Source organism: Papio anubis, chromosome 3, assembly GCF_008728515.1.
Source record: "Papio anubis isolate 15944 chromosome 3, Panubis1.0, whole genome shotgun sequence".
Lineage (NCBI taxonomy): Eukaryota > Metazoa > Chordata > Mammalia > Primates > Cercopithecidae > Papio > Papio anubis.
The window spans coordinates 5,747,719-5,771,968 of record NC_044978.1 but is presented as its reverse complement, the minus strand read 5'-3'; the positions used below and the strand labels follow the sequence as shown (position 1 = coordinate 5,771,968).

The following is a 24,250-nucleotide window of genomic DNA, read 5'->3' as shown; positions in this document are numbered from 1 at the left end:
GACTCTGCACTCCTTCTGCAAACTGGGAACTATGACTGGGCACGGCTTTAAGTACCTGACAGTGAGGAGGCTGGTCCACGCCAGAGCAGCCAGACACCTTGTCGGGGAGGGTGTTACTTGATGCCACAGGCCCACCCGAGTCTCGGCTTTGGTCAGCCATGGTAGCTTGTTACATGCTTCAGAAACAAAAAAGGAGAGATTATGTACGTACATTTAGGAAATCAGATTAGAAACTTAACAGACCCCGTGAGCCCCTCTGTGTTCTACCGTGTTGATAATTTGCATCCTCTTTGTGTAGGACGTCTTTTCAAGTGCAACCTTGGAGAACCCCAGGTATAAAACAGGTGGCACTCAGGTGACAGAAGTTGACTTTCCTGCTCTCCCAGCCTCTGCTTCTGCTGGGGGCACCTCTGTACCAGAAATATTCCAGGAAATTCTAGGCATCCTTGGAGCATCACTGGAAAATCACTGCACTGTGGCATAAAGACGAGAAATGAAGACCGATATTTGCATTGTAGGTTGACATCTCAAGAGTCACCGTCCATCACCCCTCCGATAAGGGGTCTTCAGCCTGTCCTGCCTCCACGGGCCCTTTTAGTGTGCAGCAGGCCACAGTCTCTGAGGGAATTGTAATCTGCCTTCTCCCACCCCTCCCAGGCCATCATCCCCACGACCACCACAGTCATCTTTCTGAAATCGACACCTGCCTTTGGCCTTCCACGGCTCACCACCCCTCATAGAATGCAGAGCTTGGACACTCAGCTCTTTGTTCATGGTCGTCCCTACCTACCTGTCCCCCTTCTCTTCTGTGCCTCAGAGAACATCTGCTTATAGGTCCCAGCCCCGCAGGGACACGCCTACTCTTGAGCACTGGGTTCAGATTACACCTCCTTGGTGGAACCTTGGAACTTCCTGCTTCTGAGCCCCACCGTCACCTCCCCATGCGCGGTTATCCTCCCTCTCGCAGCATCCTCCCTCTCGCAGCGCCCAGGTGTTGTTCTGTTCTCTTGTGAGCCTGCCACACAACATTGGGAACTTTGATCTACTTGTCTGTCTGCTCCACTTAAATAGAAACTGAGGGCAGAGGTGTTTGGGGAGAGGCGCGCACTCACTCTCTGCAGCTCCTGTGCCCCCAGCAGATGCGTAAAGGCGTTCAGTGTTTGAATGAATGAATCATCAAGTTACACAAATGCAATTTGTCGGGATATGACTGGCAGTTATTAAATAAATCAGCTCCAAGTTAATAAAAACGGAAATGAAAGCCTGTTGTGGCAAGACTTTCAGTACTAGGACTATTTAAATGAGATCTCAGATGTTAAAGGGCGGTTTTATTTGTTGAGGCAGTAGGAGCTTCCACTGCGTGTGGAAGTCTCCACCTGAGTGGGATTGGCTGTGGCTTCTGTGTTCAGAGTGGAATTGGCAAGCAGTTCTGTGTTCGGAGCTGACTGTGTTCATCAGACCAGGGCTGGGTGGGCGCGTGAAGGTGGGAGGGGTGTGGACGGGTGAAGGTGTGTGTCTGACAGACAACCGGCTCTTTTAATGAACCGCTCACTTGAAAACTGTCTTTCCGCAGGTGATGTATCACCAATCAGTATGTCTCCCATCAGTCAGTCTCAGTTTATTCCACTCGGGGAAATCCTCTGCTTGGCCATCTCAGCGATGAACTCGGCAAGAAAACCTGTCACCCAAGAAGCACTGATGGAACACCTGACCACGTGTTTCCCAGGTAACGAGGCGGGAACAGAGCGTTTTCCAGGTGGCGGTGTGCTCTGGTCACTCTAGGACTTCACATGGACTGTTCTTCCCATGTTTAAAGATAATAGGAAAAAACTCTTCCCCAAAACTGACCAGAAGCTTTCCTTCCTTCTGTAATTAAAAATTCAGGCACCTGCATGACATCAAAAAATAACTTAACTGCTTCAGCTGCAATACTTTTCAAATTGGCACCGAGAGGAAGAAATTAATTCAGAATTCATGAAGGATCTGGCAAAAATGACCCGGACTCCAGTCATTCTTTGCAATCTAATCTTTAAATACATGAATGTGAGGGTTCAACAACTGAAAACTTTAGTCCTGGGGAGTTAAACTGCAGAAAGGGTCATGTCAAAAATTAACATATCTTACCTATTTGTGTCATGGCTTGATGAGTTTTAAGAAAAGAATATTTGATAAATTAGGATTTCATTTTTAAAAAATAAAATATTTACTTTTTTCTTAAATATTATAAAAAGGAGGCAACAGCCCAGCCTTTGTGCGAGTAGCATTTGATGCTTTCGTGCTGGAGGGCGTTAGGAAGGGTGACAAGCTGCAGAATGCAGGACCGTCTCTCAAGAGAGCCAGTGTATTGTCACCCCACCCCCAATGGACATCCTGCCAGAGCTGCCAGTCTTATGTTTCAAGAGAATCTGGATATTTGGTCTTATGGGAAATCTCTACATTTCTTAAATATTGACAATTGTATGTGTGTATATGTTTTAACATTTGTGTGCCAGCAATGTGCAAGTCAAATGAAATACATTATCAGGCTACCAGTTTACCAACTTGGTGTGGACTCAGCCTGTTTCTAGATTGAAATAGAGATTATATTAAAAGGGAACGTTTGATATATTTTTCATTCAACTTAGAAGAGATCTTAGTAAATAGAAGTTGTTAATTGTATCAGTTAGCTTTTGCTACAAAAATTCTGGGTAACAAACAACTACAGAACATCAAAGGCCTATGGCAACAAGCATAGATTTCACTCATGCCTCTGTGGGTTCCCCAGGAGTCAGCTGATCTAGGTGGGGTCCAGCAGGGTAGTTTTGCTCCATCTGTACCCATCCTATTTAGAAAAGGGGGCAAATGGAGATCTCTTTCACTCGTGGGATGTCAGAGGCACCACAGCACAAGCCCATTGCACGAAGGCTCTTCAAGCTTTGTTCATGGCAGCCCCATTAACATTGCAGCGACCAAAGCAAACCTGCTAAACTGAAAGTGAAGGTGTGGGGAAGTGCACTCCACACATGGGAAGAGAACGGGAGGACTAGTTCTAAGCTGAGTAGAGATCTTATCTACCACATTGGTTTCCCTGCTTTTCCTTGTGTCCCAGAGAAACGTTTTCTCCCTCTCCTTGTGATATTTCCTCCTTTTTCAATATTCTAATTACTATGTTTGATAGTATGTATATGGTTCAAAATCTCTAACATGAACCCACCCTTGCAACATACAAATTATTTTAAGCTTTCTAGCATTTTAGTATCTCTGAATCATCTTCACTATCTGATTGCCTATCTCTTTTTGTTAAGTCCTAGGCAAACCCCTTTCTTTTCAGTAGTGAGAGAAACAGAATCCCAGGTGAGAGCCACCTAAGTGGGGACAGATAGTGTTGGCAAACACGACGGTCTTGGAGGAAGGACCTGCTTTCTGCCCTGTGAGTGCGTAGCCACTTCTGACATTGAACAACCCAGCAGCTTTTTAAATCCTTGTATTTTTATTTAGCTTCATGAGAAATCACACAGCGTTTCTAAAGTTGCTTATATACCACCCATTTCTGGGCTATAAAGAATAGAAAGAACACAGAGCCAGTGTGTAATAGTAAGATGCTCCTCACTGCCAAGCAGCTGATAACAATATCACTAACTTGGAATGCTTTGTGGAGTAATCCATAGGTCATTTGTACTTGAAAGAATAACTGTTTTGCTAGCTTTTATGGCAAGGGAACTTAAATCCCAAAGCCCTGGTTTTCAGACAGACAGAGGAGCCTTTTCTTCTGTGTGACACTGATGACTCATTTGTCAGCCTCAGAAGTTTGCAGGGACACCATACAAACCCGAGTCTAGCACAGGAGTTTGCTAACCTGCAGGCCTAGTGTGGCCCACCACCTGTTTTTGTAAATAAAGTTTTATTGGAACACAGCCGTGCCCATTTGCTCATGAATGATCTTTGGCTCCTTATGCAATAGTGGCAGAGTTGAGTAGTGGCAATGGAGGTTGTATGGCTAAAAGCCTAACATATTTTCTACGTGGTTCTTTACAGAAAAAGTATGCTGACCCCTGGGCTAGGGCATGGTGGTAACTATTTAAAGTTATGTTCAACAATAGCTCCAGATTTTAAACTGTATTTCATAAAATATCAAAGTTTGTTTCCTGCCTGCCTGCCTTGTTTCCTTTCTTCTTAGCTCCCTTTCTCCTTTCCTTTCCTTCCTTTGCTTTTTTTTTTTTTTTTTTGGTCTGTCTTTTGCTATCACTTAAGCTATAGCAGAAGAAAATATTTTAGAAAACCCAACCCTTTAAATTCTACTTGAAAATCATATTTTCATGACAGTGCTAAAACTCTGGAGGGATTTAAAGATCGTATTTATATTTTTTGTTTTTTAAAGACAAGAATAAAGTAGTTCTTTTATATCTTACTACTGAAAAATAAAGTTTTTGAGCCAAAGTATTATTAAAATATTTGAATCTCATATTTAATGTATATTTTATGAATCAAAAGTATAGTCTAGAATTTGGCTTCTTTTCTTGTTTTGGGTATCCATAGTCTAAAGAAAGTTTAGTGAAAAGTCTTCTAGTAAAAATTTCTGATACATCAAAACTTAAACCTTTTTATCACTTTTCTATAAAAGTGAAAAAAAGTTGGCTGAATTCTTGAAAACCAACTCAACAACTTTTATCTATCAGTTTCCATTACAGAATCAAGAATATTTTTAAAAGGTTTCTAAAGAATAATACTTGCTTCTCATATTTCTAAATAACTACGCATCCATTCATCCAGAATGATCATTTAAATTGGTCTGGTACCTGTTAAGCTGTTACAACTGAATCTTTCTGGGAGGAAGGCTGGTCTTCAGGGACATAGAGATAGACCTATAAGGCTAGGTATGGAGCTGAACTTGACTTCAGAGATTGCTGGAGAATATTAATATTACATTCACTGTGTTCTGTCTCCCATTCCTCTCCTTATATGTGTCAGCTCTTCTCGAATTCTTCTTCAGCCAGCGTTCTACACAAACAAGAATAATCTAACAAGGCTTATTAAAGGGTTTCACTTAAAAGTGCTTATCATACAGAACAGGTCCACGTGCTGTCTGTTCTGACAGTTTGTCAGATTTACAGGACTAAAGCATTACACAGAGGCTGATTGTGGTGGCTCACACCTGTAATCCCAGCACTTTGGGAGGCTGAGGTGGGCAGATCACTTGAGGCCAGGAGTTCCAGACCAACCTGGCCAACATGGCGAAACCCATCTCTACTGAAAATACAAAAATTAGCCGGGCGTGGTGGCACGTGCCTGTAATCCCAGCTACTCGGGTGGCTGAGGTACAATAATCACTTGAACCTGAGAGGCAGAGGTTGCAGCGAGCCGAGATTGTGCCACTTCTCTCTAGCTCGGGTGACAGAGTGAAATGTTATCTCAAAAAAAAAAAAAAAAAAAAAGCAATACGTAGGTCCAAGTAGATCACAGCGTCATGCAGTGTTTTTAAATAGTTATTTTTGCTTTGAAAAATGTAAAGGTGTGGAAGAGGTCAGGTTCAGGCCTGTTAGGATGTAAAGTGTATTTTTATTCTTTAAGCCCTCAACATCTGAATTCATGATAAACTTTCAGAGTCGAATTTGGAAGTAGTGGAGTATGCAAATGTTAAATATCCATCACAACCATCACTTTCTCAGGTCAACCCTATAGATTTCTGGTAGAACCCCGAATTTCATAGATGATCAGTCAGTATACTAGGGCTTAATAATAAAACGATAATCATAAACATAAGCAACTTTCAGTTAAGTCTGAAAACTCTCAGGTCATAGCATGGAAAATGGATTGGACAGGGGCAAAGAATGTTTCTAGTGTGCATTATCAAATTAAACATTATTTGATTGATATACCTGGAAACCCAAGACATAAGAAAATTTAAGCACAAATACTCTATGGAAATAGAAAATTGTTTCTCTATTTTTTTCTCTATTTTTCTTTTTATTCTTTCATTTGAGAACCACCAGAGAACTTGTTTTTAATTGTAAGTAAAGATGATTGCATTGTAGTCATGATTCTGTATATTAATAGCTTTAAGAGTTTCCCAAGATCATCATTTGGAAGACCTACAGTCAGCAAATTCTATAATAAAATTAAACCTTTGCTTTATAGTAATAGCTATTTTTATCACACATACCTCAGCTTTCCCTTATTAGGAGCCATGGTAAACTGGTCAGTCATGAATACTTATAAATGAACCTTATGAGTTTTTGAGGAAGTTTGTCATATTGTTGACTGAAAGTATGCTACCATTTAAGATGTGGTCAGTTTTAAACATGGGCTTGCTATCTTGATTACTGTGCCAAACAATGACAGTGGGCATCATTCGTGAGACTGCGGTGCAGAGGTGTGCCCTCATCTCAGAAGGTATATACTGTGTCAGTGGTGTCCCCTGAAGTTATTCAGTGGAAGGCACTTTGGGAGGCAGAGGCGGTAAGATTGCTTGAGCCCAGGAGTTCGAGACCAGCCTGGGCAACATGGAGAAACCCCATCTCTACAAAAAATATAAAAATTACTTGGGTATTTTGGTGTGTGTCTGTCATCCTAGCTACTCGAGAGGCTGAGGTGGGAGGATCACCTGAGCCTGGGAAGTTGAGGCTGCAGGCTGCAGTGAGCTGAGATCTTGTCACTACACTCCAGCCTGTGCTAGGGTGAGACCCTGTCTCAAAGAAAAAAAAGAAAAAAGAAAAAAATTCATTTCTATTTTGCACAGAAAGCATTATAAAATTCAAAAACAAATTTTGTTATTATTGGTCTTAAAATCATTTGTATAAAAACTAATGTTAGCTTACCAGAAGTAAAGTATTAGACTAAAAGGAAACCATGTGACTCAAAAATTAAATAATGATATTAATACATTATCTATGAACAATGCTACCTTTTTTGCCTTGGTCACTAAGGATGCCTTCTGCAGATGGTCACGCAAATGGGTGTGTATGTTACCTCGCATTCATGGATTTTCTCCCCTTGAGAATTCCAGGCCATTTCTAATACCTTGATTTCCTACTTTGGAAGGACTTGGGGAGTTGAAGCAGCTCAGCTCACCCAGGTATTCTAGGTTGGTGCACATCGTTGTTTGAAGGCAATCTGGTTTTCCGTGCGTCCCGACCCGAAGTGGAGACTAACTCCCAGCTGATATTTATTGAGCACTCTCTGTGTGCTGTGCCCTGCTCCACACACACTAAACTCCTTTCACCTCCGCCCAGTGGCTACAGGTACTATTGCTATCCACCTTGTGATGACAGTAAATGAAGGCTCAGAGAGGCCGAGCTGCCTGAGGTGGTGCCAGCTGTCTTCATTTGCTGGGACTGCTGTCACAAAGTGCAGGTGGCTCAAACAACCAGCGTTTATTGTTCTACAGTTCTGGAGGCCAGAAGTCCAGAATCACGACCTCAGCAGGCGTGGTTGTCCTTCTGAGAGCTGTGAGCCCCCTGTCCTCCGCTTATGGATGGCCACCTTCTCTGTGTCTCCTCAGTGTCTTCCCTCTGTGCCTTTCTGTCTCCAGCTTTCCCCTTTTCAGAAGAAGGACATCAGTCGTATTAGATGAGAGACCGCTCTAATGACCTTATTTTAACTTGACTCTAAAGACCCTTTCTCCAAATAAAGTCATATTTAAAAGGGTATTAGGGGTTAGGATTTCAACATACAAATTGGGATGGGGAGTGCATAATTCAACCAGCGACGCCAGCCAGCAATGACAGGGCAAGGGTTTCAGTCCAGCAGCCTGGCCCAGCCTTTTGGTCTCCACCTTCCACTGCCTTATTCGTGTTAGGCTGAACCACATGAAGCTGCTACTTTTGTGAGTCAGATGGTTACATATTGGCAGTTTCATATGATTCAACCTGACCGATTTCAGATCAATCTTCTAAGTATTATCACCCTTTATGTGCCTGGCACTGAGAAAGGAAGAATACCCAAGAAATGAAGTAAGTGGGCTGGAGCCTGGAGAAGTTAAACTCTCTTAAGAATTTATACTCTTGGCCGGGCGCGGTGGCTCAAGCCTGTAATCCCAGCACTTTGGGAGGCCGAGACGGGCGGATCACGAGGTCAGAGATCGAGACCATCCTGGCTAACACGGTGAAACCCCGTCTCCACTAAAAAAAAAAAATACAAAAAACTAGCCGAGCGAGGTGGCGGGCGCCTGGAGTCCCAGCTACTCGGGAGGCTGAGGCAGGAGAATGGCGTAAACCCGGGAGGTGGAGTCTGCAGTGAGCTGAGATCCGGCCACTGCACTCCAGCCCGGGCGACAGAGCGAGACTCCGTCTCAAAAAAAAAAAAAAAAAAAAAAATAGAATTTATACTCTTAATTCTGTCTCTTAAGGTAGACGAGGCATAAACATGCACAAAAACCCTTTGAAAACAATGATCAGTCATACAAAGAAGCTTTCGTCATTTTATCTGGTGTTTCTATTCTAGCCAATATGGCAATTTTGGACAAACAGATATAGAGTGTCAAAGCCTTCACTGTGTATTTATTAGGGCGCTTTGGTTAGAAATTAGAAAAACCACCTTCATCTTACTGACTGACGCCAAAAAGGAGAACATTCTTACATGAATTTTACCCGTGCTGCAGTCAACTTCCAAATGGAAGGCGATGACTCCAAAATTAGAGGGTACATCATAAACAGTAGTCAAGTCTAGCTGCCCTTTTATATAATTCACAAAACTAAGTTTATTAAGTCAAATCTTTAACAATGAGCACATACAGTAACTCCTCTGTGGTAGCCTCCATATATGTTAGATGTGTTTTTTAATATCAAGGTAGATACTTTCACTCTGCTTCTCTAGTTGCTTTTATATCATATTATGGAAAACATTTTTCATTTTTCTCTCATTTAAAATATTCTGTCTTTCAAACAACAGGTAACAACAGTAGCAATCTGTCTCCACCTAACTTCCATCTCTGTCTTCACAGCTTTTATATCTGCTCATTCTGTGGGTAGTAATTTAGGAGTTATCCAAGAAGGCGAGGATTTGCACTGAACTTAATGAACACCTTTGTCTGAATAGTGCATCCTAGCCATGTCATGGTACTTGGCATCTTGGCAGAATGAATAGAATCCTGGAAATCAGGAATCAACATGTTCTGTCTTGATTCTCACAAGTGGATTTTTTTGTTGTTGTTTTGTTTTGTTTTGTTTTGTGTCAGGTGTTCCAACCCCAAGCCAAGAAATTCTGCGGCACACGCTGAACACGCTGGTACGGGAGAGGAAAATCTACCCAACTCCAGATGGCTACTTCATCGTGACCCCGCAGACCTATTTCATAACTCCTTCCCTCATAAGAACTAACAGTAAATGGTACCATTTGGACGAGAGGATACCTGACCGGTCTCAGTGCACCTCTCCGCAACCCGGGACCATCACGCCCTCTGCCTCAGGCTGTGTCAGGGAAAGGACATTGCCCCGAAACCACTGCGACTCTTGCCACTGCTGCAGAGAAGACGTGCACAGCACGCATGCACCCACCCTGCAGAGGAAGTCTGCCAAGGACTGCAAAGACCCTTACTGCCCCCCTTCTCTGTGCCAGGTGCCACCCACTGAAAAGAGCAAAAGTACTGTAAATTTTTCCTACAAGACAGAAACTCTCTCAAAACCTAAAGACAGTGAAAAGCAGTCAAAAAAATTCGGGCTAAAGTTATTCCGGCTAAGTTTTAAAAAAGACAAGACCAAACAGCTGGCCAATTTTTCTGCCCAGTTTCCTCCTGAAGAGTGGCCCCTGCGAGACGAGGACACGCCAGCTACGATCCCCCGGGAAGTGGAGATGGAAATCATTAGGCGCATTAACCCAGACCTGACCGTGGAAAATGTCATGCGGCACACCGCCCTCATGAAGAAACTGGAAGAAGAAAAGGCCCAGAGGAGTAAAGCCGGGTCCTCTGCCCATCACAGCGGACGGAGTAAAAAGAGTAGGACTCATCGGAAGTCCCATGGAAAGTCTCGGTCTCACAGCAAGACACGAGTGTCTAAAGGAGACCCCTCCGACGGTTCCCATCTGGATATCCCAGGTGAAAGAGAGTATGACTTCTGTGATCCTCTTTCCAGGGTGCCCAGGGAGGGCTGCTTCATCATTGAACACAAAGGAGATAACTTCATCATGCACAGCAACAGCAACGTGCTCGAGTCCCACTTCCCCATGACACCAGAATGGGATGTGTCCGGTGAATTGGCCAAAAGGAGAACTGAGATGCCTTTTCCTGAACCTTCTAGGGGAAGCTCCCACTCAAAAGTGCACCGAAGCCACAGCCATACCCAGGACCGGAGGTCCAGGAATGAGAGATCCAACAAAGCCAAGGAGAGATCCAGGTCGATGGATAACTCCAAAGGCCCTCTGGGTGCTTCTTCTCTAGGGACGCCGGAAGACCTGGCTGAAGGCTGCAGCCAAGACGACCAGACCCCCAGCCAATCCTACATTGACGACAGTACTTTGAGGCCTGCACAGACTGTTGGTCACCAAAGGGCTCACATTGCATCCACAAGCTATAAAGAGGTGTGTATTCCAGAGATAGTCAGTGGCAGCAAGGAACCCTCCAGCGCTTGTAGCCTTTTGGAGCCAGGCAAACCACCTGAGAGTTTGCCGTCCTATGGCGAACTCAACTCTTGTCCAACAAAAACAGCCACAGATGACTATTTCCAGTGCAACACCTCTAGTGAGACAGTGCTCACGGCACCATCACCTCTGGGAAAGAACAAGGAGGACCATGACACTCTGACTTTGGCAGAGGGGGTGAAAAAGCTCTCCCCATCTGATAGGCAGGTCCCCCACTCCTCCAGGGAGCCTGTAGGACACAAGGAGGAGTCACCAAAAGGGCCGGGTGGGGGCCCAGCTGCTTCGGGAGGAGTGGCTGAAGGGATCGCCAACGGACGCCTCGTCCAGCACCATGGTGCCGAGCCCAGCAGCTTGGACAAGAGGAAAGAGATATTTAGCAAAGACACCCTGTTCAAACCTCTTCACAGCACCTTGTCTGTAAACAGCTATCACAAATCCAGCCTGTCCCTCCTCAAATCTCACCCGAAGACACCTGCTGACACATTGCCAGGCCGATGTGAGAAACTGGAACCATCCTTGGGGACCTCGGCGGCACAAGCCACGCCTGCTTCCCAACGTCAGCAGGAGTCGGGAGGGAACCAGGAAACCTCTTTTGACTATTACAACGTCTCTGATGATGATGACTCTGAGGAAGGGGCAAACAAGAACACGGAGGAGGAGAAAAATAGAGAGGACGTAGGCACCATGCAGTGGCTCCTCGAGAGGGAGAAGGAAAGGGACTTGCAGAGGAAATTTGAAAAGAACCTCACCCTTCTCGCCCCAAAAGAAACCGACAGCAGCAGCAACCAGAGAGCCACCCATTCAGCCCGGCTGGACAGCATGGACAGCAGCAGCATCACAGTGGACAGTGGATTCAACTCCCCACGGTAGGGAGAGGTGTCTCTGTGCACGTACGCACCTAGCGGGGCCTGGGGCTTTCTGCACGTAACTTGACAAGTTTCTGATTTCATAGTCTCAGTTCTGTGGATGAGGGTTAAGAGTTGTATGGTTCGTATTGTTAACAACCTGTTTCTGACCTTCTTTTTCAGGAATTGAAAAACATGTTTCTGCACCTGCAGAGATCACCAGTCTGGACTGGTGGGTTGGCTCCTCCCCTCAAACTTGCATCAGTCTGATCTAACTAAAACCAACATTTCCAGTATTTTTTCTGCTACGTTCATATTGCCACCCATGCTAAGAGAAGGATGTTTTTTAAGTCCTTCAAAAATAGTAACTTTTTGAGTCGAATAAATAGTCTGGGGGCGGGGGAGGAAGATAGGGGTTGGGAGTAAATTGATTGATGCTAGGATAGGGATCCCTCTAGTGAAAATATAATAGCAGATCTCAAAACCTCTCCAATGGATCTAGAAGCTTGTTACCATTTGGATCCCAGTGTTCTGTGCAGCCTGTCCCTCTGGCTCACACATCTTCCTTTCGCCGCCGAGAAATGGAATATTTCTTCCCTCACAGCGAGGGCAGGGGCCTGTGCTCTGTTAGATCAAAGCACGTGCCATGTTTATTTCTCCTCCGCAGAATTGACGGAGCCCCTTTGGGCAGTCTAATTGTAGTTCCTTCTTGGTAGTAGGTGTTAGTTCAGCAAAGGGTTGACAGTTGAGAGTTAGTGGTGCCCAGTGGTCATGGCCAAAGCTCTAGAGTTGTGCAGGGATTCAGAAAGCAAACAAGAGTCTGTGCAACTTCCTTTTTTCTCCTTAACTCTTTCTTCTCCTCAAAGAGCAACATGGGACCTCATTCTCCTTCTAACTTCTACCCCAGATTGGTGACTCTGAGGTGCAGAAATACCACTGAGAGATTGACATTTCTCATCAGCTGTGATTCCCAAGATTTTGCAATACTTAGAATTTTAACACGGATTCAGATAGGATTATGTACTTCATATATTTATTTTAATTATTAAGAATTAAAATTAATTCTGTTGTGATCATTTCACTATATCCCTGGATAATTTTGGAAGTGAGCATCACACAGCTGGAACTGGGAATCATTAATTCCTTCATCCCATACTAGGCCTTTGTGATTTATTAAAGGGCTGGTTCATTGTTATTATTATTATTATTGTTATTATTATTATTATTATTATTACTATTATTTTGGTCATGGAGCCTTTCTTCCAAGTTAACACGTGTGTGGAAGTCTAATGTCTGCACAGAGCTGAGAGATGGCCTTGGTGATAGTGGAGACTGTGGGCCCCAGTCCATCTCCCCATCCCTCGAGGAGCCTCTGAGACCTCAGGGAGCCATGGGCCTCAACCTGAAAACCACTAGTCTACTAAGTGGCTTTTCTAAGAAATAATTTTTGCTAAATAATTTTTTATCTCAAATCAGATATTAATTTTCCGATTTATTTTAAGTATCCTTTTTTCCTTCATTTTCCTGTTCTACTCCTTTTTCCTCTTGAGTTCCTAGTAGTGGATACCGGATTAGCAAAACAGAAGGTCTGTAATCCGTGGTAGAAGTTCAGAACAGTTGCTGGTGGAAGGTGTGGTGTCTTCGCTTGTGTCTTTCTGTTCTTCTGTTTCTCATTATGTAGTCTCTGCCTCCTACCTGCTTTTCACACGCTGGTTTTAAACCTTTCTCCTTTCCCTCTGGGCCCCTGGACTTTCACAGACAGGAAGCTGCCATACTAAGGAGATAGTTGCTAAGGAGACATTGGGAGTAGTTTAATGGGTTCTAGCTAGAAAACCTTCCATTGCATAACATTGAAAGTTTTTTGTTTGTTTGAAGGTAAACAGAGATATTCATGAAATGGTTGAACCAGTATCTCTACAGAAAATATTTTACTATCTCTAAACTTGGGGTGCAGAATATAGAATTTATGACTGGGATTATTTCTTGAAGTAAGTTGATTTTCAGTTGTTTCATTGTGTACTTAAAGTTAAATGCTTTGTCATGACAGAAGGTAAAGCTTGTTCTAAAGAGACAACCTTCGCACAATAGCCACGTCTGCCCACTAATATTAAATAGAATTTTCTCTACATGAAAACATGTATCACCTATATATTTTATGTACTTAGTAGAGAATCTACAGACAATTGCTAAATTTATCCCTTTCGTATTTACTACCCTTCGATTAGAAGCTAGGTGACAAACTATTTTCTACACACCATAATGAAGTCACGGAGTTGTCTCGCTGATCCAGGAGTATGTTCTGCAAAGGAAAGTGTTTGACTTCTAGAGACTTTACTTTCCAGTCTGGGGACTGTTTTAGACAGATAGCATTATCATGCTCATACCTTACCCTTGCTGTGAGACATGGGAATCTTTATTACTTTTTTTTAGAGACAGGGTCTCACTGTGTTGCCCAGGCTGGAGTGCCATGGTGCTTGTAGCTCTCTGCCTCCTGGAACTCCTGGGCTCAAGCAGTTCTCCCCGTTCTGCCTTCTGAGTAGCTGGGACTATAGGTGTGTGACACCATGCCTGATCATTTGAAAAAAAATTTTTGTAGATCCTTCTGCCTTGGCCTCCCAAAGTGCTAGGATTATAGGCATGAGCCACCGTGCCCAGCCCTGACAGGCCATTTATTAAAATCTTTCAGTAAATAAGCCGCAACCAACCAACCAAACAAACAAACAAAAAGACCCCAAAAGGTGATTTTTCTCCACACCCCAGGGTTTCAGTGCTGGCTCAGAAATCATGTTCAGCCACATTTCCAAAATTCTTTAGTCCCTTTCGTTGGAAATTAAAGGGGATGTAGATGGAAAAAGGGTAGAAACTTGAACTATGCTATGAGATCTAATATTGAAACTGAAAAGTCTTGACATGAAAAGCCTGCGATTCCAAATGTGAGGCCTAAAGCTGGTTGATGAACACAATATGAAAATCAAGAGACCAAAGGCTGCCAGGGGTATATCTGCTTAATGTATCGCATGAACGTGTGCTGTAGACGCCTGGGGCCAGGGGAACATATGCGCACAGAAGGACGAACAACACAGCCACTTGGTCCATTTCTCCTCCCTATAAAATCCCGAAATCCTATTTTTAAGGTTGCACTCCATTAGCTCTCTTTAAAAAAAAAAACCCAACTTTGGAATTTGAGGAATATTTTTACTGCTAACATTCCATCTCCTTTAACTTTTTCATCAGCATATCCGGAGCCCTCAGTGTGAACGTCACAGACTGTAATCATTATTGCAACAATAATGAAATACATTCTTTGGAGAAGATGAAGTACTGTACATATTCACCACTATTAACATGTTGGCTGTGATTGAAGGTGGGCAAAGGGATCTTACCGTAGAGACAGACCCCAGCTCAGATGATCTATTGTAATATGTGTTTACGGTGTCTGGTATACAGCAGGCACTCAATAAATGTTGAGCCCACCCCTCGAAACCTGGTTTAAGAGTGAATCCTTTGAACCTTAAAATGTATTTTCCCGTAGAAAATATGTCATTTGTAATACATGGATTCTGAAGCAAACCCACAGTCACTATTTATTTCATTATATGCTAGGTGTGTAACAGAAATAATCCACATTTTCTACCTTATTAGTGTACAGATTCTTCCTTGATGCTTATTTCTTCTTCACAGTCACCCTAGGAGTAGGTAAATCCCATCATAACTCTCTATTTTAGAGATGAGGAAGTCAGATACTGTAAAAAGTTGCTTTAGTGATTAAGAATGAAACCAAAGGAATGTGTCTTGAAATCTTCGGGGTTTTGCATCTTTCCTGCCCCTCCTCCTTCCTCCGCCTGCTGCATGCCTCAGTGGTGGCTCTGGCAAAGCCACTGGTGAATTTTCCTGGGGGACATGTCATGTAGACAAGTCTAGCACTTTCCCTTTTAGTGATGACATTTTGGAGTGTCCTTTAGGTTTGCTCAGATTTACCATAAGCATTATGAAAAACTTGACTTCTCTCTATAAGTGGATTACCTTTCTGGAGGCATCCTTGACATTCAAGAAAATTCCAGGGTTTTTTTTTTGTTTGATTGTTTTTGGTTGGCGGTGAACAAACTGCCTTTTAAACAATTAACTCTTGGCTTCTTGGTGAGAAGCAAACTCAAAGCCATAAGGAGTTAGGCTTAAATAACCTCTTGGAAAGCGCTATCAGAGCACAGGATTCAGACAAAATTGCTATCGGCCTAGGATAGGAATGAAAGAGAGGAGAGGACATCTCCGCTGTCGTAGTTTGACCTGTTAACTAGCTCTAGCAGGCTTAAGTCAGATGTGGGGACCAACGCTCAGAGAATATTTCCTAAGTGTTGATTCTGCCTCATGCAGTGGATGTTTTGAGAATGTTCTGGCTTCCTCAGTCTCTGTAGCTGATAGAGTTCTTGTAGCCACATTGAGGTTCTGGAACACGAAACCTACTCAGTTCTTCTCAATCTGGGCCAGTCATCTGATTTCTGCCATTGCCCTATGCATTTGAAATCTTAAATGTTCTAAATATCTTAAAGCAATGAAATAGATTAAAATGTTTCTAACTTAGAAAAAGTAAAAGAGAGAGCAAAATAATACAACTTTTAAATCTATTCTATACGAATTATTTTAAAGGACGATATTTCACCTATAATCCCAGCGTTTTGGGAGGCCACAGCAGGCGGATTGCTTGCACTCAGGAGTTGGAGACCAGCCTGGGCAGCATGGCAAAACCCAGTCTCTACTAAAAACACAAAAATTGGCCGGGTATGGTGGCACATGTCTGTGGTCCCAGCTATTCGGGCGACTGAGGTAGATGGATTGCTTGAGCCAGGGAGGTGGAAGTTGCAGTGAGCTGAGATCACACCTCTGCACTCCGGCCTGGGGGACAGAGCAAAACCTTGTCTCCAAAAAAAAAAAAAACAAAACCAAAAAACCCAAAAATCCAAACAAAAACAGTCCTGCCGAAGTGAGGCAGAAATGAATGGAAACTTAACAAATCAATGGGAAAAAAAAATCTACAGTCCTTTATCGAAAATATAATGTATTTTAACTAACGTGTTAAATTTTGAAACAGTGGAATAAAACATTTAAAATGAATTTTATTCTCATCTGTGCAGCAAATGCTCAGGGTCCCCCCAAAAAGGGCATGCTTAGAGTCCCCCAGAGTCAAAATCTAATCCAGAACGAAAATGGAATCTTTAGGGTAAAATTATCGAGTGTGTTGAGGAGCGGCTATGCCAGTGAATTTCCAGCCTGAAATGAAATCATGACTTAGGTGTATTTATGAGTATCCATTTTAAAAACCACTGCGAGAGCTAGCTATCACCTCAAATTTTGAAGTCGTTTCCTTGAGTGTGAAAAGAAGGAGAAGACATTTCAAAGTGCGTTTAGCTGTTTAAAAACCCTTTATTCACTGAGTGTGCTGCTGATTATTATATGTCTGTGGAAGCTTCTGGAGCCCGTGGTAGAGAGGCAGATGTGAATAATCAGTCGAAATGTATATTGATATGACATTATGAACCAACAGAGGAAATCCATTAATGACATCATTTGCTCTTCCTCTGGGGCTCAATTTATAATTATTTATGTTCCAAACAAAACAAAACAAACCCTTTTTACTCTTTTAGTACTCGGGAGAGCCTGGCTTCCAACACATCAAGCATTGTTGAAAGTAACCGTCGTCAGAACCCTGCTTTGAGCCCGGCGCATGGTGGAGCTGGTCCAGCCTTCAACTTCCGAGCGAGCGCGGACCCACCGACAAATGAAGCTGAGAAGCTACAGAAACCTTCCAACTGCTTGCAAGCTTCTGTTACTAGTGTGTGATAGTCCTTCTGCCTCAGATCTTCTGTCTCATTCGATACAGCAAAGTTTACGACACTGGGACTGATGTTTACATCTTTGGAAAGACAAGCATCTCAACCACAGTTTTTGTGTTTACTTAAACTGTGCTGCTAAGTAGGGCTAGGGCAAAAAAACAAAAAAAAATCTTTATTTCAGAGTATTGCTTTTCACATTTATGGCTCTGTAGCAACTGAATAACAGTAGGGGTGATATGTATACTTTTGCTTCACTAATTGTATCTGAGCACACATAGGAAAGTCTAGACACTGTAAGTGTAATATGCATTTTCAATGTCATGCAGTTGCCAATTCCATTTTAAAATGCCACAGATGCGTGTTGCTCCCAGTCTGTGGTTAAACGGTGCCACAGAACTGATCCTTGACACTTCCAAAAAAAACAAAAAAACAAAAAACAAAAAAACAAAAAAAACAAAAAAACTAAGTCACCACGAAATGTCAAATGCAAGGGTCCACCCTGAGGGAAATAGATGCCAAACTAACTAGAAGGGACCCTGGCCCTTTGTGTGTGAATTGTTTATGCACCAGTCATTTTTCACTGTGAGTTTTCGTGACACTATTTTGCAGGAGCCCGTGGAAGTGTGTGAGAAGGGGTCGCAATGAAAATCACTGGGAGTGAATGTTTTCAGGATTTTGTTTTCCAGTGTAACAGATGCTTGTCTGATTTTTTAACCTTCCATGATCACAAACAGGAATATAGGCCTTTGAATCTGAAGTGGACAAAGGAAAGGAATTTCCAATCTGGCTGGGGCACAGCACTAGGTGATGGGAGAGGTGATGTGGACTTGTAAAAGGTATTACTCAAATATTGAAGGAAGAGAATTTCCTCCTCGTGATACTTAGGATGACCCTATCTTACTCAAATAGATACAATAATTAGTTTGTTTAAAAGCAAAATGTTCTTTGTGATACAAATGAAGAGTATGGCCTGAGGATGTTATTCTTTCTAATGGAAGGACATAAATCTATTTTATGTAGTTTTAGATAGAATGCCTAAATTAGGCTGTGGGAGATAATTTTTAGTGGTTATAGGAAAGAGCAAATTTAGGGAGAGTTGAACTTCAGGCCTTTTATTCCTGGGAAGATATCTATAGAGAAAACTTTTAAAATAATTTTTGATTAGAAATATACATGTGCCCATGTAATAAACAACAGAATGTGCTCATTCTGCTAGTGTGGTATAATCCTAATTTGTACTCCCCTAAAATTTATCAGAATAACAATTATGCATACATGAACTATGCCAGAGTAATGTTTACAGATACTTTGTAACCAATTTCAGGAGGCGTTTTTAGGTGGATGTGTAGTTAATTAGCCCAACTTATTTCAAAATGGTTTGTTAACATTTTGCTTGGTTTCCAATGTCATGTTGAACACAAAGAAGACCCAGCAGCAAAGGGATGACCAATAATTTCATCTTATAGCAAAGAGACATTCCAACGTTCCCATGTTTTATTTTCTGAGAACAGTGGAACAGATCTGTAGTAATGGAATATTCTTTGCAAAAGGGTTACATAGGACACAAGTAAGTGTTCTGACATAAAGTTTTATTTAGTTCAGTGGCATGTGCTGCTGGGAGCCATACACCATAAAATATATATATATATCCCAAAATAAATCTAGAATGTTTTCACCTCCGATTTCAGTAATTGGCATATGATTTGTGAGACACATCTGTTTTTGTATTAGGTTTAATCACTAGCAATCTGTTTAAAGAATCCAGTCCTATACACAGTTGGACTCATTCTTGAAACCTTTAAATGCTCCCTCCTAGTTTTTCAGTTATCTGGAAGTTGCATTGGGTCAAACTAAACTCCTTGAGTTTGGTATAAATTCCTTTTTTGTGCTTACTATAGTGAAACTTCAGCACGTTTCTTAGTAAACTCCCATACCATTGAAATGCTTAAGCCAGTTGGCTTTCAGTCTCATGCCTTATTTCCTCCAAGGCATGCCTCGACGCATTGTTTGTCTTATTGCTTAAATATGTCCAGAAGGAATGATCATGTATCTAATAGACTACATAGTCGGTTCCCTTGGGGAGTTATATATCATACGGTTACTAAATTTTTGTCTAAATTCATTTTTTCCAAAAAACCTGCTCTCAAATTTTTCTTCTACTCTCAGTTCATAAATAATATAACCATTGAAACAACACATCAGCCTCTAGCTGATCCTCTGAAAGTAGCCATTGAAATAATCGAATGCTGTGTGAACAGGAAAGGAAAGCATTACCTTTAAGAGAAGCTTTAACATAGGAATTTATTGATATTTCATGGGATATAGGTTTACAGAAGACATTATTCAAATAAATATGTACACTATTTGCCTGATGCTATGGGGTACATAATTTTTTAAAAACTCCCTTAGACCAGCAGCCATTAGTGTAGAAATGATGGACTTTAAAGGTGATACCATGTAAGCAGATGTTGCATATAAAAATATTCTTGCCTGAATCTGATTGAGATTCTTGAACAGGGGAGGAGTGGCTGCCGGCAGCACATTGCAAATGTCATCCGAGGTCACGGTGAGGCTCTCGGTCCCAGAAGAGTGGGGTCCTCGCCAGGCGTTGCCAGTATCCTTTTCCTCCTGTAAAATCATAGCTTTGTGTTACACGACTGCTTATCCAGTCTTAGGGTTTAGCAACTGAAAGGTTTACAAAACCGAATCTGGTTGAATCTCTGTGAAAGGGTCAACACATCTGTCGGCATTTTGCACACTTATGTATTATTATGATACAACATATTACTTTATGGTAATTTTTATTTTTACATATAACTACCTCCATAAATTTGATGAAATGGCAGCCGTGTGTTAAAGTGTATCGTTCAGAAGCGCAAAGTTGAACACTTCCTTCAACATTAGGGCATGGCGTGCTGTGTGTGTCAGTGATTGCCTCTGTGGACTCATGACTTTCCATCGCCATGGCTTTCTCTTACGCCCTTGTTTGGCTTTCAGATGTAATCCTGTCTTCTCCTCTCTTCCCCACGAAAGCGCAGTTGATTTTGTTAGGAATGAACAGAAGTTTAAAAATTCTTTTGCCCACCCCCGCCCCCCCACCCATTCCTGTTAAAAGTTCTCTGGCGAAGAGCCAATGGGTGAACGTAATTGAGAGAGCTATTTACTCCTTTGGAAATCTGATTTGAAGTCTAAGTTTTCAGTAACAGAAGACACACAAGCAATGTGGACTGCCAAGCTTGAAGCACTTCGGGCTCTGCCTTCACTCGCATGCTACCATGTCGAGCCCAAACTCCACTTTAATTAAAAGAGCTGTGCTGTGAATTCCACAACTTCTGTTAAATAATTTGTATTCCATTATATATATTTTGCACATCTCAGGGGACCATAATAAACATATGAACGGGGGGGTGCCATCAAATAGAGAAAACAAATAGAAGAGGCGAATGGAGACTAGCTGGATAAAAATAACAAGTTACTGCTTCTCTGATGTTGTGAAGGTCGGGTTCAGGAAGCGTCAATTCACAGTTAATCTGGAATAACAATGATCTGAACACCAGCTGTTCCCAGGTCCCTCTTTTTCATAGCCCAACCAGCATTTCTAAAATGTAAATTTAAATTACATTGCAGTCACCATGGGGAGAAGAAACCTGTTCAGTGGAAGCAGAAGCATTGTTCCTTTTTTAGGTTGGCGCAGCTTTGCAAAATTCTACCCAGGATAAACCACTTATCACCACCAAGTGTACTTGAAAGTAAAGTTTTTAACTTAAATTACAAGCATATTGCTCACGATACAATAGTGGTCATTTTTTGAAAGTCTCGCCATTTATAACATGGGCAGTATTTGGAGCTTGATTTAAAAACCAACAACATAATGACTTTTCACGATTCACTTTGGGATCTCAAAGTGCTTCCAAAGCATTCAGATTCACAAACAATTCACAAGACAGGTCATCTTTGTAATACCCATACTTGAAATGAATAAAACAAAAGGAGTGACTTAAGATTCCCCAGAAACACAGTGGCAGCTATCAATGATCTGTTTTCTATCTGTTTGATAGACCATCATGAGAAATCACTAAATACAATGCTATTTTTCTGATGTGTGCTAATAAAGTCAAAGAAAACAAATACAACTTGACACTTTTGTCCATTTTCATTCCAAAAAAAAAAGTTCAGGGTGTTTGGAATTTTACACCTCAGCACACGTTTCTGGTATCGATGGATGAAGCCGGTGATTGACAGATCCACCCAAATGCCATTGCAGTCAGAAGCAGATCTGGACACACACCCTTGTTTACAGTTTCATACTGGGTTTCTATAGTTCCCGTGCTAAATCATTCAGGAACACGACTGCTCCTGGCAGTGGAAGGTGCTGAAACAGAAATTTTAATTAAAAACTTTATCAAGTACTCTTCACAGTGCTCCTTAGCACCATAGAAATTCAGTACAGTATATCGAGCCCTACTTTGGAGGAGCTGGATTTCTGAGGGAGCTTTTCCAGTTCTAAGTGTTTTCTCAAATTAGGAGATAGATGATCTTTGACAGGGATCTCCTCCATCACCACAGGCCAGTCACAACTAGCCACGTGCTGCCAGACCTCAGTGGCCCAAGCAGGAGCGATCTCTTCTTTCCCCGGTCTCCCCCAGGACCGTCCTGCCCATTGTCAACATCATCCAGGGCTCTTCTGGTAGTGATTGACATTTCTACACATGTTTAGGGCTTGGGGGAGCTAGAACACAGGAAACATGAAATGCAAAAGGCACAGAAAACACTGTTTTGCTTTGGGTTAGTAAAATGTGGGCAGGAAAGAGATTACTATCAGTCTGAGCTTTGCCAAGTGAGATAAAAGAATCAGCTGTCGCCCCATTCCTCTCCCAGAAGGTCTTATGGTATTAAGGATCCATCCAATATTCTCCCACAGATTTTTATTCAGGAGATGTTTCATAAATTACATATATGAAAACATTCATTATTACATCCCCATTGTGTGTTTCACACAGACATTGGCACCTTCCTATTGAGTTAATACTCTGTGTCTTTTGCAGCAGCAGCCCACAAGGAGATTCCCAGTGATGGCTCCCCTAACACACAATCCTGTGATTTTACAGTTCTATGACTTACAGTTGATGATTCACAAGATTCAGAATTCTATAAGACTCAAGGGGCACTAAACTTTCTTACGATTGTACATGATCGGTTATAGGGCTGTAATCATTAATTGTTGGCTTCAAATGTGGACACACACACACACACACACACCATGCCAAGGAGGAAAGGGGGTGTTTCAAGTCAGGCAGCGATGATTCTGGAAGGCTGGAAATGTAAGGTTAGAAGCTTGACTGGTCCATGTATAGTTGCCTGCCTCCCTGTCCCTAAGGCTGATCTTAGTGAACCTGTTCCCTTGCTCCCACCAAGAAGAGGTACCAAATGTGAGACCTGAGATCTCCTCCAATATCTGTCCTCTGAAGTTCCAGGAAACTAATCATGAAGTACACACGCAGCAGCTCCTCCACTTCCTTTCCTCCGAGGTCCTCCTTTCCATTCTCCCACCTAGATACTGACACGCCATCACGGTTTCCACATTGGAAGGGCAGAGCACTGTGCAGTATGGTGCACACTTGCTGGGTGAGGAATAGAGCTGCCCCAGGGTCACCTTCATGCAAGTATTGACAGCTACAAATTAAAGTCCTTAGAGCAGTTGACACAGATACTACGTTCTAGAAGAGAATTACATTTAAACATCAAGTTTAAAGGGATCAGAATTCTGCAGGTATCTTTCTCTGAGTGACTGAATGTGACTATTGCATTAGGGTAAATGAATTAAGACGTGCAAGTGGGATTTACTGTATGTCAGAAAGGAGTTTTGCAGCCAAGACTGCCTTGAATAAAATGTGTTTGCACTGAAAAAAAATTTTAAATTACTTGGTCTCTGGTTGCTGTAAAGGTCATCCAAGATGGATGTTCTGTTTATATTGTATAGTATTTCATATGAAATAATTACAGTTCATGAAATGTCTTCCCTAATGTTACTGATTTATAACAGCACATTTGTAACATGGTTTTTATCGTGTCCGTGTACCATACTGTAAATGATGATTACTTGTCATGCTTAGTATAATAACTTAAAAGAAAAAAAAGGACAGGGATTTTTGTAAGTCTATATTTGAAAGTCCCTCCCTATGGTGATACTGTGTTCATGTTGTTTATGTAGTGTTGTGTGAAATATCCATTTTGGATTGTGTTACTTTTTAAGATATTAAATAACATTTGGTTATATGTCTTAAGTGGATTTTTTTTTGGTGCTTGAGAGAAAATATTTTAGGTGAGGTTCATTTATTTATCTTCGATTAATAGGATTTTATAACATTTTTGATTACACAATATTATTAGATCTTCTGAGTTAAAACAACTAAAAATGAAAATATCTGATCAAAATTCTTTTTCCATGAAAGTTGGGGGAAAAATCACATTTTTAGGTAATTGGATTTAAAACAGAGCGAGAGAGATGCGTATAACTACATTTTCTATATGAAATGATAAAGTGATGTGATTAGGTCTGGGGTTTCTTTTTCATTAGCACTCATATCTCAGCTTTTGTTCCTAAGCGGATGGGATCCTCTTCCCGGTAAACACGAGGAGGCTGCTCACATGTACCAGTGAGTCACTTGCACAGGTTCGGAATCCCCCGTGTTTAATTGCCTTCAGCTGTCATACATTCTTCTGCGTCTCTTCACTGTAGCAAATTTTTGCCCGCAGAGAATGGGCTTTTTCAAACCAAAGGGATTTGCTGCCCCATTAATGATGAAGCTAGGAAATAGTATTCTCAGTCAAAAACAATGAGCCATAAATTCGAGCCTGATTTTCTTATAAAGGCAATATCCAAAGGAGACTTCCAAAAATTGTTGTGAACAATGACAGTATCTTTGGATACGTGTCTGGAGACGGCAAGGTGACTGCTTTGAAGAACAAGTTGTATTTTGTTGCGTAAGTTTGTCTATATATTTTAAACTGTCTCAATACAGACAT

At 41.9% G+C, this 24,250-nt stretch overlaps 1 protein-coding gene across 8 annotated transcripts in view; it reads left to right on the top strand.

Annotated features, from left to right (window-relative positions):
• Positions 1–23,500, top strand: part of STOX2 (storkhead box 2) — a 233,793-nt gene extending 210,293 nt beyond the window's left edge. For 5 of the 8 annotated variants that reach the window (XM_017959239.3, XM_003899401.5, XM_021938967.2 and 2 more), the window contains 3 exons: positions 1,574–1,726; positions 9,152–11,417; positions 17,036–23,500. In XM_017959239.3, the coding sequence (XP_017814728.3) occupies positions 1,574–1,726; positions 9,152–11,417; positions 17,036–17,231 (2,615 nt within the window). In that variant the 3' untranslated portion in view covers positions 17,232–23,500. Of the gene's footprint in view, positions 1–1,573; positions 1,727–9,151; positions 11,422–11,579; positions 11,629–13,271; positions 13,385–17,035 lie in introns of those variants that run through there. The other 3 variants (XR_001903077.3, XM_017959240.3, XM_017959242.3) reach the window with 3 other exon arrangements.
• Positions 23,501–24,250: the final 750 nt, after the last annotated feature.